A 17,379-nucleotide genomic window follows, 5' to 3' on the forward strand; every position below is an offset into this window, starting at 1 on the left:
GTTGTAATAAAGCTACAAGTTTCTAATAAAAAAAAAAAAAAAGAAAAGAAATCTAATATCCTAGTCACACGCAACTGAAGGAGTCCTTTATTGAAATAAACTCTTGGAGGCAATCTTCTTAGGAGATCCACTTGAACTACTAGGTTCGTAACAATAATCTAGATACAAGGCTCTGGGACAAAACACAATACATGCGCTATGTTACCTTTTAGTAGCGAAAGGAGTGAAATGGTAAAAAAAAAAAAATCATAAGAAAGAGTTCTATTTATTTTTTATTTTTTTTAGTTCATATTTTCTTGCTGTTTGTTATGAATTAGGAGATATTCATTTAAGTTTGAATTGTAGTTAAACTATTCCGATTTATTTATCTTTTTTGGAGCATGAAATCCTCTGTTTTATCATCACAAGAAGTAAGTGGGTGGATATATACATCTAGTTTTGAAAAGTTTCAGGATTTTTTTAGTTTTTTTTTTTTTCTTTTGTTCTTAGTTTGGTAGATTACATAATCGCTTCTCCCAATATTGTTTTGGGTTTTTGATAGTTAATGACATAGAAATGGATTGGAGAAAAATAAAACATAGAGGGTAGAACCAAAGGAGAAACTTGATGGACAAATCCACCGTGAGTTGGACAGAATTGAACCAAATGCCGATTTGTAATTAATATTGACAAATCCACCGTGAGTTGGGTTGAATTGAGCCAAACGGACCGACGTGGACCGAATAAACTGAATTGGACTTATGTAGACCAAATTGGATCAAAATAGATCGAAATGAACCAAATGCCGAACTGTAATTAGCGGCCAAAATTGTGTTTTGATATAAATTCAAATTCTTACTTCCAAAAAACCTAAGTATTAACTCAAATAAAAATCAAACCAAAAAAATAACAGAGATAGAGTACTACTTATGATGGAGTACTAATAAATACAACATCCAAAACGTTTGAACTCAAAATAGAATTTCATTTAGAAAATATTTACAAAAGCTATCCTAAAATGGTCTGTTACCAAATGCTCTAAGGGTATTCATTAACCACAAAGCATTCTCATGATCGTTAATATTGTCATATGAGGGTAAAATAAGTAAATCAAGGTTCCCTAATTAATATTGTCAGATCAGAATAAATATCGTATATTTACCGTAGTTTTACCCGTAGGCAGCTACCATTTTCCTTTGACTATTGGCTGGCTCATTAAATTTCCAGCTAACGACGAGAAAAAAAACAGGGTATCTGTTTGAAAAAAATGATACAAAAATTGACATGGTTAGAGACTAAAATCTTTGATCTACTAGAAAGTCTAGAAAATATTTAAGGGTCGGTAGGGGAGCAAAAAGATAGAAGAGTGAAGAAAAGGAAATGATGATGTTGAGATATATCACTAGCAATAAAGATGATCATCGACCAATTTGTCCTACTCAATTGGCGTTGTCCCTTTTGACCAGTCGGAATGAGCCATTTTGTGGTGTATTTCATAAATTCATGGGGGGATCTATTGTTTACTTGAGAAGAAAGAATACCACGTCAACCTAATTTTTATAGGAATATTTAATAAGTTTTCCATTTTTATAGGAATATTTATTGGTACTCTCTCTTCTTACATATAATGTGTTTTACAAATTAATTTTATGATGAGATATTCCATTCACGCGAGAAGAGCGAGTACCGCGTCCTTCTATTCAAGGAGTAGCGAATAATTTTCTATTTTAAGTAATTATTCAATACTCTAAAATTATAGTAATGTAGTACTTCATCCTCGTACAAATAACCAAATATTACATATGAACGAAAGTTTCCGCCATTGGTCATAAGCTTTATTGTCTGTTGTAAGAAACTGAGAATAAAACTTTACTTGCAATATAAATATGAAAACTATAAGATAATTTTTTTTATTCGATTAATTTTTTCATGATTATATCCATAAGTTAGTTTTTTTTATCCATTTTGGAATAGAATCTTTTTTAATTAGGTCTAGTTCATATTTTAGTTTATAGTGCATGAGGCTTATATTCTAGTCAAAACATTTTTTGATATAACTTTAAATAGACAACCCCAACCATACATTGTCATGTGTTTCAAGGATGAGTTTCTCTCATTGTTTAAGGGGAAAAACACCTTAAAGTAAGAGTTCTAAATCTTTCTTGATTTATTTTACTAATTCTTATTTATGTCCACATATTTTTATATATAATATTTATTTATTTCTTATACATGAAATGTTTGTAATTTTGATTTAACATATGATATATATTTTTTGTTTTTTGTTTTTCGATAAACAAGGGTATATTTTTGTTTTGTTTTTGTTTTTTTGATAAATAAAGGTGTGGGGGATAAAAGGATCAGGCCCAAGTTAACGGGCCGAACACCCACGAGAGAACTGTTTCACATCCGAAGAGAAGGATGAGTAGAATGCGAGGTCCAGATTGGAGCGGAATCCTCTAGGTAGAGGATCATCGCTTTCCGAGGAGGATATCTCCAGTCCGAGGAGGACATCTCCTGTCCGAGGAGGATGTTTTACCCTGGTACGATAGCGGAGACTAATTGAGCAGGAGAAAAGCCTGGTTGATCGTCCGAGGAGCCCACCTGATCAAGATAAGCTCAAAGCACACTCAAGGACGATAAGGATGAAGAAATGTCTGAGGGGAAAGCTGCTGCCACCGTATTCAATGCATTGCAACAGCTTTTCTGGCCGCATTTATGTGGAGAAGACATCTGAACAGTGCTTCATGACCTACCGCCACTCCCACAGAGATGAAAAGCAGCTGCCTGACGTGACAGGTACTTGAGCACGTCCATAGATGGGGAGCACGTGGACGGTAGGGATGAGAGTGAGAGTGGCTATATAATAGAGGGAGAGGGTATGAAACAGGGCATGGAATGTAGGAGAAACTGATCAATAAAATAATAAAAGAGGTGATAATCTTTGGCTGTGAATCCCTTGTCAACTCTAGTTCTTCAACCCATACTCTACAAATTAATTGTCTTTGGGTTTACGTAGAGAAATTAGACCCTACAAAAGGTATTCAAACCTCTTCGAGTATCTGATTATTTCCTTGGACATGTGCAGCCCCCCTTCCCACACACACTAGATTATTACAGGGAGGAATCCTTTGAAGGTGGCGCTAAGATGCGGTAAGAGGTTTCGAACCCAGGATCTTATGAATATCTTGAGACCTTAGGAATCACTAAGCCAACTTCTTGAGGTTACATATGATATTTTCTTATGTAAACAAAAATATTTACATCAAATAAGTTTTTACATCTTTGGAAAAAAAAAAAAAGGCTTGACATGTCTAAAAATATACAAATCAATTTAATAAAAATAAAATATAATTAAATTACGTATAGTTTACATTAAATACACTTTAATTTAATGAGTTATGTACAACATAAGAGTAATTAGAGTGAATAAAAAGTGCATTAATTAACTATATAAATACATTACATGTTTTTAGAAGAAAATCTAGAGGGGCCATTATTGAAATTTATGTCTAAATTATGCTTTCAATCCCACATCAAAGTTCTTATTTAAACACAAAATTAAACAGTCAATCACACTTACTGAGTCAAGCCATTCTTCAGAACTTATCTCGAAGAAACAAATGGGTTGAAGTGAATAACAGGAAGACACATAAGTGGATTAGCCATGGGTAAAGAAAAGCCCCCTCCAAGTTGCATATTGATCTTAGCATTGTCTCCTTCTCCAGCAAACTCCCAGTCAAAACATTGAACCATGGTTGCAATTGTAGTATGCATCATGTTGAGTGCCAACGTTGACCCTGGGCACGATTTCCTTCCGCCCCCAAAAGGAATAAAACTAAAATTTTGTTCCTCAGTTTTGTTTTGATTAAAATCATTACATCTTTGGAAAAAAAAAAAAAAGGCTTGACATGTCTAAAAATATACAAATCAATTTAATAAAAATAAAATATAATTAAATTACGTATAGTTTACATTAAATACACTTTAATTTAATGAGTTATGTACAACGTAAGAGTAATTAGAGTGAATAAAAAGTGCATTAATTAACTATATAAATACATTACATGTTTTTAGAAGAAAATCTAGAGGGGCCATTATTGAAATTTATGTCTAAATTATGCTTTCAATCCCACATCAAAGTTCTTATTTAAACACAAAATTAAACAGTCAATCACACTTACTGAGTCAAGCCATTCTTCAGAACTTATCTCGAAGAAACAAATGGGTTGAAGTGAATAACAGGAAGACACATAAGTGGATTAGCCATGGGTAAAGAAAAGCCCCCTCCAAGTTGCATATTGATCTTAGCATTGTCTCCTTCTCCAGCAAACTCCCAGTCAAAACATTGAACCATGGTTGCAATTGTAGTATGCATCATGTTGAGTGCCAACGTTGACCCTGGGCACGATTTCCTTCCGCCCCCAAAAGGAATAAAACTAAAATTTTGTTCCTCAGTTTTGTTTTGATTAAAATCCAAATTATCTTGTTCCTTAGAGGAAACTAAAAACCTTTCTGGCCGAAACTCATTTGGATTATCCCATAAAGCAGGGTCTCTCATTATGGCATACAAGTTGACAATCACCATAGTTTTTTGGGACACATCAAATCCTTTTATTTTACAACTTTGACAACATTCTCTTGGTGCAATAGGGGCTGGTGGGTACAATCTTAGTGTTTCCTTCACAACAGCTCGCAAGTAAGGGAGGCTTGGGATATCTGACTCCTCAACAAGTCTAGCACCAGCTACAGATTTTATCTCCTCTCTGACTTTATTGAATACCTTGGGATGGTTGATGAGCTCGGCTATTGTCCATTGCATGGCCTCTGCTGACGTAGCAGTGCCCCCAGCAACAAGGTCCTGAAAAAAGGGCAATTTATTTCAATCTAGTTTTGTCATGCTTTCCTTCCATTCTTACTATACTTCTCTAAGCCTCACGTTTCCTATTTGGATAATTATAATCTTAACATATAGAGATGTACAAATCTCAACGATTTAAGAAATTATTTCTTACTTTCGAATATAAAAATCTTATATCTTGATTTCAAGTATTAATCAGATGCCATATGACATTTCTAAGATTTCTATTGTCCAGTTAAATCAATACGCCATCTAAATTAAATCAATGGCTAAATCATCCTCTTTCTATATGATGTCATATTCTCAAAGTGACTAATGTGAAAACGATCTGTTTGTACACAAAAATTTCTCTCAATTTTGATCACAAATGTTGATGTGTTCTGTTGTATTAGTGCGAAATAAAAGTGATATTAATGAGGGTTAATATAAAAATAGTATTACAGCAATTTCAACTGTATCACCTTAAGAGCTTGTGAAAAAAGTTTGATCCATTTAGTTCTTAAGCATTTTAGTTTTAATTAGCTTTTGCTAATATTTCCAATAACCAAATAAAATGTTAGAGAATTCAAGAAAAGGAAAACTGAGGTTGGGAGGGAAAAACCTAACTTACAAGCAACAAAGCCTTGATATGGTTCCTGGTGATCTTGATCTCCGCCTTGTCATCTTGATACACCTTTAATAGTACATCCATCATATCCTTATTCTCATCCCTCTTCCCACCCTCTTCACGTTGCTTCAACATCCTTTCCAAAATCTCATCATATCTCATGTTTAAATCCATGGCCTGCTTCCCATACAGCCAGAAAGCTAACCTCTTTAGAGGTCCCAAGGCATCCCCAAAACACATCTTTGAGCAAACCTTAAAGGACTCCTTCACCAACTCCGTAATCCTATCAGCTTCATCACCCTTCTCTGAACACCTAGTGCTCATTAACATCCTGCTTACAATGTTGTTTGTCAGTCTCATAAGCTCATCACCCACATCAAACACCTCTTTTTTATTAGCATTCTCCAGCACCACATGCACAAATTGGACTATTTCTTCACGTCGAATGGAATGTGACCGCTCAAGCTGCTTAAGTGAGAGCATTTCTATCATGCAAAGCTTCTTCATGAACTTCCAATAATCCCCATAAGGGGAAGTGAAAAGTCCAAGGTTTGCAAGTGGCAATTCTTTCGAAAAAGCAAAACTTGTGCGACTTGCAAAAGCAAAGTCGTGGGTTTTGAATATCTCGGCGGCCATGGAAGCTGAAGAAACAACCAGGCATCGTACCGCGGCCAGCTGGAGATATAGAAGAGGGCCATATTGGTTGGAGAGGCTTTGCAAGGATTTGCACAAGGGTGCACCATAGAGGTGATGAAGGTGGCCAATGACAGGAAGGCTTGGTGGACTTGGAGGGAGACGTAGATGGGTTGTTACTGGCTTGGAAGTTTTGTTGACAAAGGATATAATTAGAAAGGTTAAAGAAATAAAGGAGAGGAAGCCAAGGAAGTAGAATTGGGTATCAATCATGGTGGCTATGGCTGGTAGTAGTTTGTTTCCTACCAAGTTATATAACATTGGTTGTGGATCCGAGTAGGTCCTGTCAAGTTGTGCCGTATATAAAATTTTCACATCTTCTTTTATCCTTTCTTTCTTATATCCAAACACATCAAAAGAAAATATTTTCTTCTCTTTTCCTTTCCCTTTCACTTTTTCTCTCTCTTCCCTTACCCATGCTACAACCAAACGTAGTGTAAAAGTTAAAAGGACAATATATTCTTTGGGCTTTGGGTTTTGGGCTGGAAGCAAAGGATTCAATGGGATGTCATTTTCTTAATTAAATTAATTTGACTGTAATTTTTTACTTGCCTAATCAACTCGTGTTAAGCAAAACATAAGATTTTCTTTATAACTTACAAGGTATCGTTTATGAATAAAATATTTGTTGTTTTGTTTAGTATTGACTTTGTGAAATGTTAGGTGAGCTTATCATTGAAATGTTTTCTAAGCAATTGTTGTTGTTTTGTTTAGTAATAGCTTTGTGAGATAAGGTTACTTTACAATTAAAATATTTGCACTAATTTATGGTGCATAGAAAGATGGAGGATAACTTATTTGACGGGTGATTTAGTGGTAGAAAGTTTTTGTGTCTTGTTATCTTGTGAGTTTGAGGTTGTGAATTTGAGTAGTGATAAGTTTCACTATTTTTTGGGTGATCCTATATCATGTCAAATTTGGATTTAAGTGGGCCAGGGTTATGACAATTCCTATGGATTGCTTTTACTGAGTTATTATTATTATTTTTTATTATAGAGTTTTAATCTATTATGTCCGCTTCTGTGATTTTTGCTATTTATCATTAGACTAAGATACTAATTAGTTTTTGGTGTATGAATAAAATATTTGTTGTTTTGTTTAGTATTGACTTTGTGAAGTGTTAGGTGAGCTTTTCATTGAAATGTTTTCTAAGCAATTGTTGTTGTTTTGTTTAGTAATAGCTTTGTGAGGTAAGGTTACTTTACAATTAAAATATTTGCACCAAGTTATTGTGCATAGAAAGATGGAGGATAACTTGTCCGAGGGGTGGTTTAGTGGTAGGAAGTTTTTGTGTCTTGTTATCTGTGAGTTTGAGGTTATGGGTTTGAGTAGTGACAAGTTTCACTATTTTTCGGGTGATCTACACCATGTCAAATTCGGATTTAAGTGGGCCAGGGTTATGACCACACCTATGGACTGTTTATACTGAGTTATTATTATTATTATTTTTTATTATGGAGTTTTAATCTATGATATCCGTTTCTGTGATTTTTTCTTTTTATTATTAGACCAAGATACTAATTGGTTTTTGGTGTAAGAGGATATTGAACATCATATCTCTTATTTAACCATCAAAAACTTCACTAGTTGAATTAACTGGAACTACCATTTTTACGAGTTTTATTTCTTTTTAATGGAAGATAACTTCATACGTGTCTAGATTCTAGAGTACTGAATCTACGTGGCTGGCTTCGTGGGTTTGTTGAGAATGTATAGGATTAGGATTAGGAGGAAGTTGTTTTGTTCTGAATAATGTGTCAAAGTTCCATCGTGTCTATATTTTCTAAAAATAAATAATATATATAATGAATAACTTGTTAAAGTTGTTTTCTTTAAACTTGCATGCTAGAGAACCTAAAATGACATTTTAGTCTATATATAATAGGAGGGGACAAAACTTAGGTACAGTACCTTAGGTGCTATTTTTTAGATTTCCCTTTTAAGATTTAACCATATGGTTATTTAACTAAAAATACACTTTCATCCCATAAGAAAAATCCACATGGTAGAATTTTAAAAAGAGAACTTTAAGAATAGTATCTAAATACTGTACTTAAGTCTTAGTCAATAGGAAGATAATTCATTGTTGAGTGAAAAGTTGAAATTAATTCAATTACGTGCATTAACATAGAAAGAATAACTCTTCTAAAAAAAAAAAAAGATAGAAAGAATAACTTTAGTTAAAGTTGTTTTAATGCTTGTTTTAGTAACAAGTATAACACTTGAAAGTTGAAACTCAATTCTGAATTAAATTAAAGTGGATTGAAAAACGATATTTAAAAAAAAAAAGGAAAACAGATTTAAATTGGTTTAAAGTAATTTCAAATTAAATGGATATTCTCGTTTTCACCCATTCTTCTCTGGAAAGTTATGGTTTTGACACCTTTGCTGCTGAGGTGTCAAGAAAGAAACAGGTCGAATCTCAGACAAAATATAGTACTACCTTTCGGATCTAATTGGATTTTTCTAACTCTCGCATTGAAGTCAACATTTTCACTACTGCATTTATTCAGCCAAAATTTCTTGAATTTGAGAATGTGCGTAAAATTAGAAATGTTAAATTTTAAAGAACATGTTAACCGGAATACCTAACGAAGGTGTTTTGATTATACCGTAGCTGTGAGTGAGGAAATCAAGTGGTATCTTGTCTTCTGCATGTAATGAAATACGAAACTGTAACCAATTTTACAAGCTTCGCGGCACTCTCTTATTACAACAGGCACTGTTGGGTGTAGTCTTAATGCTTCCTTCACAACTGCTTGCAAGTATGGGAGACTTTGTACATCTGATTCCTCCACAAGTCTAGTGCTACCAACTACAAATTTGATCTCTTCTCTGACCTTATTGAAAACGTAAGGATGATTGATGAGTTCAGCTATTGTCCATTGCATGGCCTCTGATGAGGTACCTGTGCCCGCAACGAATAGATCCTAGGGGAAGGGCATCATTTGAATCAATGAAATGGATAAAGAGTTTGTTGTAAATGGTATTTGATATCTGTAATGATTGTAGCAGAGATTATTGCATTGTGATTAATTAACTAATATTTAGTTTCAGTTTACAACACAGGTAATTACTGTATTCCAAAATGATGCCAAATAATTTTGCAGAGGATTTTAGCATAGCAATAATTGAAGTTCTCCTATTTTGTTTTGTTTTACAGATAGATTAGTTTGACTCTCAAATCCAAGGAAATCTTTAATTGTTTTATTTTTATTTGCAAATAATTTTATTGTCAACAGAAAAGGCTTTTGAGTTTGACCAAATTTTCCAATAAAACAAAAATAATAAAATGTTGAAAATATTTTCAGTATAACATTTTTATAATGAAACAAACAGATGTAAACAGTGGCGGCTCCAGGATTTTCTTTTAGGGGGGTCAATAGTGTCTTAAGCTAGGATTTTGTTGTGGGGGAGTAAAAAATAAAATGATTATTAATTTTTTTTTTTTTTTGTATATACAATTGTCATTTTACATACAATAATCTAACACAGTATTCTAAATAGTATACAATACAACTATATTGTAAAATAGTCTAAAGAAATTATTAATAGTTTAAAGATTGGTAAGAAATCAACGATAGAATGCATATAAATAAATAACTAATCATAATATTTGTCAAATTAATAATAATATATTATAATCATATGTAATATCAATTAAATAAAAATATATGATAAAAAAGAAATAGTAATACACTTAAGAGTAGGTCTGAGAGTAAACGTTAACTTTGGAAGAAACCATGAACCTCTCTGGCCGAAAATCATTTGGATAATCCCATGTTTTTCCATCTCTCATTATTGTATACACATCTATTGCCACCATAGTTTTCTCTGGTATATCAAATTCTTTGATTTTACAAGCTTCGCGGCACTCTCTTATTACAACAGGCACTGTTGGGTGTAGTCTTAATGCTTCCTTCACAACTGCTTGCAAGTATGGGAGACTTTGTACATCTGATTCCTCCACAAGTCTAGTGCTACCAACTACAAATTTGATCTCTTCTCTGTCCTTATCGAAAACGGAAGGATGATTGATGAGTTCAGCTATTGTCCATTGCATGGCCTCTGATGAGGTACCTGTGCCCGCAACGAATAGATCCTAGGGGAAGGGCATCATTTGAATCAATGAAATGGATAAAGAGTTTGTTGTAAGTGGTATTTGATATCTGTAATGATTGTAGCAGAGATTATTGCATTGTGATTAATTAACTAATATTTAGTTTCAGTTCACCACACAGGTAATTACTGTATACCAAAATGATGCCAAATAATTTTGCAGAGGATTTTAGCATGGCAATAATTGAAGTTCTCCTATTTTGTTTTGTTTTACAGATAGATTAGTTTGACTCTCAAATCCAAGGAAATCTTTAATTGTTTTATTTTTATTTGCAAATAATTTTATTGTCAACGGAAAAGACTTTTGAGTTTGACCAAATTTTCCAATAAAACAAAAATAATAAAATGTTGAAAATATTTTCAGAATAACATTTTTATAATGAAACAAACAAATGTAAACTAACGAAACAAACAAAGCGTTAAATATCACTTTCGCCTTAGTAGTTAGATAATAGAAATGAGGTTTTGGACGTAAAATAGCCATGTGTGTAAGTTATCAATAAAAAATAGTTCAAATAAAATAAGCTATCATTGAGATAAAAATATCTCTACTATTTATTAATTTTACATCTCCTTTGTCATTTTTCCACGTTACAACTTTTGATTCCTTAAAAATGCAACTTTAAGTATTGATTTTCTACAATATATATGCTCCTTTGAAATTGAATATATATATATATAGACAAAATTTATGTAGAGTATTTTAAATGCTGTTTTTTTATGGATAGAAGTGTATTTTTTAAATTAAATAGCTACATAGCAGAATTTTAAGAAGGGCATTTAAAAAACAACACTTAAGTATTGTACCTAAATCTTGTTCTATATATATATATATATATATATATATGTGCGTGTGTGTATTTGGGGTATTATTATTTTTTTTTTAATCCAAAAAATACTCGTAAGTTCCAGAGAGCATTGTGTAATTTTCAGAAAAGAATTGAGGGAAGAAAAAAAAAAAAAACAAAAAATATATGCAGAATGGAATAAAAATTAATCCTTTCTAAGTGAACTACTTTATGTTTTATCAATTGTAACCTGTCATATATCCTTTTTCTTTTCCCATATAAAATATCCAAAGTCTAAAAAGAAATGGATCGTGCTCCCATTTTAGCCATGCAACAATGAAGTTGAAAAAGAGAAACACAGACAAAAACAAAGGTGACTTACTAGCAAGAAAGCCTTGAGATGTGTTCTGTTAATCTTGAACTCAGCTTTGTCATCTTGATACACTTTCAATAGGATGTCCACTAAATCCTCATTCTCTATTTGAGGACTCTCTTCATGCTGCTTCAACACCCTTTCTAAAATCTCATCGTACCTTAAGGTCACATCTATGGCCTTCCTACCATATAGCCAAAAAGCCAAAAACCTCAATGGCCCCAACACATCCCCTAAGGATACCTTTGCACCAACCTCAAAGGCCTCCTTCACCAACTGCCTAATCCTCTCAGCTTCATCATTGTCATCTGAACACCTCATGCTCATAATCACCCTACATGAAGAATTGTTTGTAAGCTTCATCAACTCAGCACCAACGTCAAGGACCTGTTTTCTATCAGCACTCTCTAACACTTTACGCAAAAACCAAGTTAGTTCTTCGTGTCGAACAGCACGGGATTGTTCAACTTGACGGGCACTGAGCAATTCAGAACTGCAAAGTTTTTTTATGAACTTCCAGTAATTACCGTATGGAGCTATGAAAAATCCATATCTTCCATATGGTAATTTATCGCTGAAAGCGAGTGGTGGTCGATCTGAAAAGGTAACGTCATTGGTTTTAAATATTTCAGTGGCAATGGAAGCCGTTGACACAGCAAGGCACCGCGTAGCACCAAACCGGAGATAGAGGAGAGGGCCATATTTGCTGGAGAGGTTGTGGAGGGATTTGAATAAAGATGGACCAAGAAGGTGAAGATGACCAATGATTGGGAGGGCTGGTGGGCTTGGAGGGAGGTTTAGAGGGTTCTTTGTCTTGAACAAGGACTTGAGTAAGAGGGTTGAGAGGAAATATAGGAGGAACCACAGGAAGTGGTATTGGTAATCAGGCATTGTGGCCATGACTACTCTGATATTCACTCCAAGGACAAGTTTTTATCAACTTATTAAACTCTAAAGTATTTATAACCTCTCAATTTTTTATAATTGATCCTGAAGTAGTCTTTCTTGACATTGTTGCTTAATTATTGTTCTACTTTCAAAATCGTTTTATGATTGATATTGACTTCCTAATAATTTAACTGCCACATGTGAAGCTCGATTGAAATTATTTAATGTTTGTGCACCTTTCAAAGAAAAAGTATATCATGTTTCAGTAATACTAATTCAGCATTTGTTTTGGTATTTTCTACCTAATAAATGAGTAACACTTATTTCAAAAAATCACATTAGACTACTCTAATAAATTAATCACAATTTTCTAAACTATTGGAAAGATAAATTAATCATTTATTGGAGTAGTCTGATGTGGCTTTTTGAAATAGGTTTCACTCATTTATTGAATAGGAAATACCAAAATAGATGTTGAATTGGTATTATCGAAACAAGATATACTTTCTTCATTTCAAAAGCGTTTTTTAAGGCATTGTGGATCTTAATTTAATTGATAGTTGCTTTCTTAGTATAAGACTGATTCTCCTAAATAAAAAATAAAAAAATAAAAAAATAATCTTTGGATAAGATTTGTCTATCTTTTATATTATATATAATCATGACATTTTGTGTTATCTTTGAATTTTGCGGGTGTGAAAGGAAGAATGAGATTTAATTGTATTGCAACTTGGCGTACAAGAAAAGGTATGGGATGGTGAGATGAGTTTTCAATCATGTGATATGTTCTTTAAAAAAATCAAATATTGTAGTTGACTTTCTCATTATCTACGAATCATATAGAAGTTATATAAATTATAAGGATATATTTTACATTTATGTAACATTCAAATAATTTCTTGACTTGTAAATAATGAGAAAATCAGTGTTTATTTGGTTTGGTTTGGGTCTAATTTTTGGAACAATAAATTTATAAGATAGGAATATAATAATGAAGTATCTCAAAATTAATTAAATAAGTAGTGAAATGAGTACTCGATCCTTTTATCATTTCTTACTTATCTTTTAAACCAAAATTTGACACATATATTGATATATACTCCATATAGCACTATAGCACACATGTGCCACAACCCCCTCTACCCATTTAGACAATCAGAAGTTTTGCATTCACACAACCCAACACAACTATTTTATTTTATTTTATTTATGAAAAGGATAGCCACAAGTTCACACACTATCAGTTACTAGCATTCAATAGAGAGGGGAGAGTATATCAGAGTAGTGACTTGCGAAAAAAAAAAATCTAGAGTGATTTCATCCTCATAAAAATTAAAAATTGGCAAAGGATCTACCTCACAAGCTCACACAACAAATCTTAGATAGAGCACAGAGAGAGGAGAGATGAAAGATTTCAAAGAAGAGAGGTCAGATTATAGAAGGAAGAGTTTGATATGCTATATTGCCTAAAGGGTATTCTTGTTATCTAAATTTGTGATTTTTTTGATTGGTTTTTTTGGTTTGTCTGATTTTTTTTTATATATTTTTTTTATTTTGGACAACTGGGCAAAGAGTAGGTTATATATATATATATATATATATATTTTTTTTTTTTTCTATTTGGCTTTCATGGATCAATTTGTAAATATTTTAGGGGAGGGGGCCAAGTATATAAATTTTGGGATCATATGTTAAAAATTTTGTTTATATGCATACAAAAGTCAAAATTTTAAAAAATTTTGGGGGGGAGGGGTTGTGGGGCCATAACCCCCCTTCTGTCCAAACATAGTTCTGTCTCTGAGTGTTGCTAGATCCTGTTTAAGTGGAGTTCCCTTCCTTGTTCTTGGATAAAGCTTAATGTAAATTTAGCTTTGATCAAGCTTGGATAAGGAAGTCCTTGTCATGCCCTACTATCATTTTTGCATATTAAATTCTAGATTCTATCATACACATCAAGCCAACTATCGTCCCGATCATCATTGGCAACCCCACACAACAGTTTGAACAGCTCATGTGAAGGACCAAAGGGAGAATCAATCCTAGAATCTTATATCACCTAGGGTAGCACATGGAAAGTTGCTTATAAGAAATGATTTCTTTTCAATATGTAGAGGTATTTTCCCCCACTGTCATGCCCTAATGATATACCAAAATGTCGAAAGGAGTCATAGCTTATCAAAGAATAGGGGAAAAAAAAAAATTGAATATAAATATATGTTACAACATTGGCAATTGAGACTTGAGAGACTTTTGATTGTTACAAAAATTACTAACTAAAACAATTACTTTAAGTATATCTTAATTACATATGTTTTTAATTATATGAATAGTTATACATCCCAGCATCCGTGGAGAGTTTACTTCTCATCATAATTTTGCAATACACACACATACATTTCTTTCTTTTTTACATTGTATTCAGCAAAACCTAATCAAATAATTACCATCTTGGCAAGTGAAAGTGCTTGTGGGATCATCATAGGCATAACTATAAGACTTGGGGCAAACAGCCTTGAACACCTTGGAATAATTGGTAGGCTTGCATGAATCAGGGGTGGCATATGCACCAGTACAACAATATTCAGGTGTGTTATAGGCCAAGCAAGCACTCTTGCATGCCACAACATGACCATTCCTCTTCACTTGCAATCCCACAGGGCAGAGCCTATTCAACTCCGCAAGACAACTAATTGGTTTACATGTAGGCCCTGTACCGCTCAAAGATTCTATTGAAACACGAACGTTATAGCCATCAACGAGACTAACGTCATAGTAATCCACAGGACTATCTAAGGTAAACTCAGCAAGTGTTGCTGGTGGTGCACCACCAGCTCCAGTACATTGTAGCTTGCCACCACAGTCTCCTGTCAAGCATTGTCCATTACCAGCGGAATCGAACTTGCAAAAACGACGAGGCCAGAACCGGCCTGACCATTTCTTAGGTGTAGTAACATTTACAACTTCATCAGGGTTAAGCTGAAACCCTCCATTCATTAGCTGAATTTGTCCACTCCCAGGTAGAATCCCTGGCCATATTGTGTTCCTACATTTGTTTTGCAATGTAAACACAGCCGCTTCAGCTCCTGAAAATTCATACATATTTATCAACATTAGCTACATTAAGAGGTAATACCCAATGTACAATGTTTCAAAAAATATTTACTTATTTTTAACGCATGTCCAAAGCTTTTGGAAAGTAACTATTTCTATTTTTATGTATAGTTTTCCGTTCCATACACACCAAGTAATTATTGAAATGAATCCCGCGAATAGTTCAAAAATACTAGTTAGAAGTTTTGAATTTAAAATCTCATGGATCTCTTTCTCTTGGATCTCTTGTGGTTTAGCTTTTGAACATAATTAGTTACATCAAACCACCCACACACCCCAAAATATTTTTTGATATCAAATAATGTTTAAGAAAAGATGTGACATGGGTTTGAATTATGATACCTGATAGAGATAGAACCAGGAGAATGGGAAGTATGTACAATGCCATAAAAGATGGTTGAAAGTATGGAAGAAAGAATAGCCTTTGTTTGTGGAATTTGGAGGAAAAAGGGTGTGTTTGTGTGTGTGTTGTGAAATGGGTCATCATTATAAATTGAAAGAATAAACAAACAATTACCAACCTTTTGTTTTAAGATAGTCACAACCGGGAATTGTCTATGCCAGAATAAACAAAAACGACCAAGTCTTTTTCTGTTGAAACTGTGATACGGAAAGTATTGGTACAAATTCATTCAACCAAGGAAAGAAAAGTATAAAATCGGATTGGAGTTGTTGCTTGTGAGTGAGGTGATTTATTGCCACTTGGCGTGTCTTCTGGTTTTTTTAGCCTCAAATATTGATGTTCAGCTTGACCAGCCCATATGCTCGAATTCAGGAAGGTTTAACCCATGTCATTGGGTCTGAACCCAATAATTTAACCTACAAGTCTAATGGGCTTTCTTAAGTTTAGGCTGATGTGGCAATTCAGGGCATAAGAATAATATTTTATTTGAGTCCGAAAGTTCAAAATGCATGTAAAACACATTTGAACGTTTAGACCCCAAACTACAAAATATCAATTCAAGCTTATTATCAAACAATTAATGTGCGGAACATGAACATAAGCCAGACACAGAATTGATAAACAATCTAAACCAAATATAATAACATCCACAACAGAAAATAAAAGACAAAGATAAAGGAAGAGATATGCAAACACAAAATAATCACATCCACAACAGAAAATAAAAGGCAAAGATAAAGGAAGAGATATGCAAACACAAAGACAACACACGATGTGTTATCGAAGAGGAAACCGAAACCCTCGGCGTAAAGAATGTAATTGGGATATATGAACAGCAGATGATCCTCCAAGCCTAATTTACCCAATGTACCTAAGCCCTCCAACCTTCTTGCTTCAATGAGGTTGCGCCGAATTTATTTCTTCTTTAGCTTATCGGATTCCGCTATACACCATAGTATCAACCAATAGTCATTAGTCCCTTCCAAACTCCTTCCCTTAGCACCAAATGTACCTTCTCACAGACGTGAGTGTAGTGAGATAAAGATTTGGTCAATAGCCTCCCAAGGATGTATCAATGGAGAGGAAGAGAGTAGAGGAATTTGTAGAGTCTCTTAGTGAAGATTGAGAATGAGGCAATCTTGTTTTTCTCTAGAGTTTCTTTCACAAAATTCTCTCTGGAAGCACTCTTGATTTCGTGGGTATAAGGGTCTATATAAAGTGGTGTGTGTTTGGAATACGAATAGTCAGTTTTTGCCAAACAGGGTAAGTTGGCGGCTTGACCTCGTGGCTTGTCCAAGTCGCGAGGTAACGGCCTGGCCAGCTTGAGACTTTTGTCCTGTAGTGCGACAGTTGGCATGACCCTTCACATTCCCGCATGCTTCTCACGTGCACAGCATTTGACGACTTGCAAGCCGCGAGTCAGTCGTGAGTCCTAGTCGTGAGTCAGTCGCGAGTCCTAATCGCGAGTCTCTGCTTCTTTGCACAAGGATGAGCAATTCTTCATACTCTCTTCACACACTACCTTTACATGAATCCCACCTAAATACATGGTTACTA

The 17,379-nt window shown here is 33.8% G+C and overlaps 3 protein-coding genes across 3 annotated transcripts; all 3 read right to left on the minus strand.

The window, feature by feature from the left end:
* Positions 1–4,000: 4,000 nt before the first annotated feature.
* LOC112004892 (cytochrome P450 705A22) lies at positions 4,001–6,458 on the minus strand. The gene is made up of 2 exons (XM_065777397.1): positions 5,451–6,458; positions 4,001–4,840 (listed from the first exon to the last, which is right to left on the minus strand). The coding sequence occupies exons 1-2, from the start codon at positions 6,399–6,401 to the stop codon at positions 4,187–4,189; spliced, it is 1,605 nt and encodes a 534-aa protein (XP_065633469.1). The 5' UTR covers positions 6,402–6,458; the 3' UTR covers positions 4,001–4,186.
* A 2,288-nt stretch (positions 6,459–8,746) lies between these two features.
* Positions 8,747–12,365, minus strand: LOC112004849 (cytochrome P450 705A12). Its single transcript, XM_065777367.1, has 3 exons — positions 11,430–12,365; positions 9,865–10,242; positions 8,747–9,070 (listed from the first exon to the last, which is right to left on the minus strand). The coding sequence occupies exons 1-3, from the start codon at positions 12,318–12,320 to the stop codon at positions 8,747–8,749; spliced, it is 1,593 nt and encodes a 530-aa protein (XP_065633439.1). The 5' UTR covers positions 12,321–12,365.
* A 2,200-nt stretch (positions 12,366–14,565) lies between these two features.
* Positions 14,566–15,904, minus strand: LOC112004901 (thaumatin-like protein). Its single transcript, XM_024037142.2, has 2 exons — positions 15,762–15,904; positions 14,566–15,391 (listed from the first exon to the last, which is right to left on the minus strand). The coding sequence occupies exons 1-2, from the start codon at positions 15,901–15,903 to the stop codon at positions 14,727–14,729; spliced, it is 807 nt and encodes a 268-aa protein (XP_023892910.2). The 5' UTR covers position 15,904; the 3' UTR covers positions 14,566–14,726.
* Positions 15,905–17,379: the final 1,475 nt, after the last annotated feature.

This window comes from Quercus suber, unplaced genomic scaffold (assembly GCF_002906115.3).
Source record: "Quercus suber isolate HL8 unplaced genomic scaffold, Cork oak 2.0 scaffold_154, whole genome shotgun sequence".
NCBI classification, from domain to species: Eukaryota; Viridiplantae; Streptophyta; class Magnoliopsida; order Fagales; family Fagaceae; genus Quercus; species Quercus suber.

What these genes read in the sequence shown, in the direction of transcription:
- LOC112004892 (XM_065777397.1), bottom strand. Translation starts at nt 6,401, where the DNA reads ATGTTATATAACTTGGTAGGAAACAAACTACTACCAGCCATAGCCACC. An exon ending in ATATCAAGGCTTTGTTGCTT is followed by an intron (nt 4,841 to 5,450) that starts GTAAGTTAGGTT and finishes CCCTTTTTTCAG; the next exon opens with GACCTTGTTGCTGGGGGCAC.
- LOC112004849 (XM_065777367.1), bottom strand. Translation starts at nt 12,320, where the DNA reads ATGGCCACAATGCCTGATTACCAATACCACTTCCTGTGGTTCCTCCTA. An exon ending in ATCTCAAGGCTTTCTTGCTA is followed by an intron (nt 10,243 to 11,429) that starts GTAAGTCACCTT and finishes CCCTTCCCCTAG; the next exon opens with GATCTATTCGTTGCGGGCAC. An exon ending in TGGTTTCTTCCAAAGTTAAC is followed by an intron (nt 9,071 to 9,864) that starts GTTTACTCTCAG and finishes CCCTTCCCCTAG; the next exon opens with GATCTATTCGTTGCGGGCAC.
- LOC112004901 (XM_024037142.2), bottom strand. Translation starts at nt 15,903, where the DNA reads ATGACCCATTTCACAACACACACACAAACACACCCTTTTTCCTCCAAA. An exon ending in CCTGGTTCTATCTCTATCAG is followed by an intron (nt 15,392 to 15,761) that starts GTATCATAATTC and finishes ATGAATTTTCAG; the next exon opens with GAGCTGAAGCGGCTGTGTTT.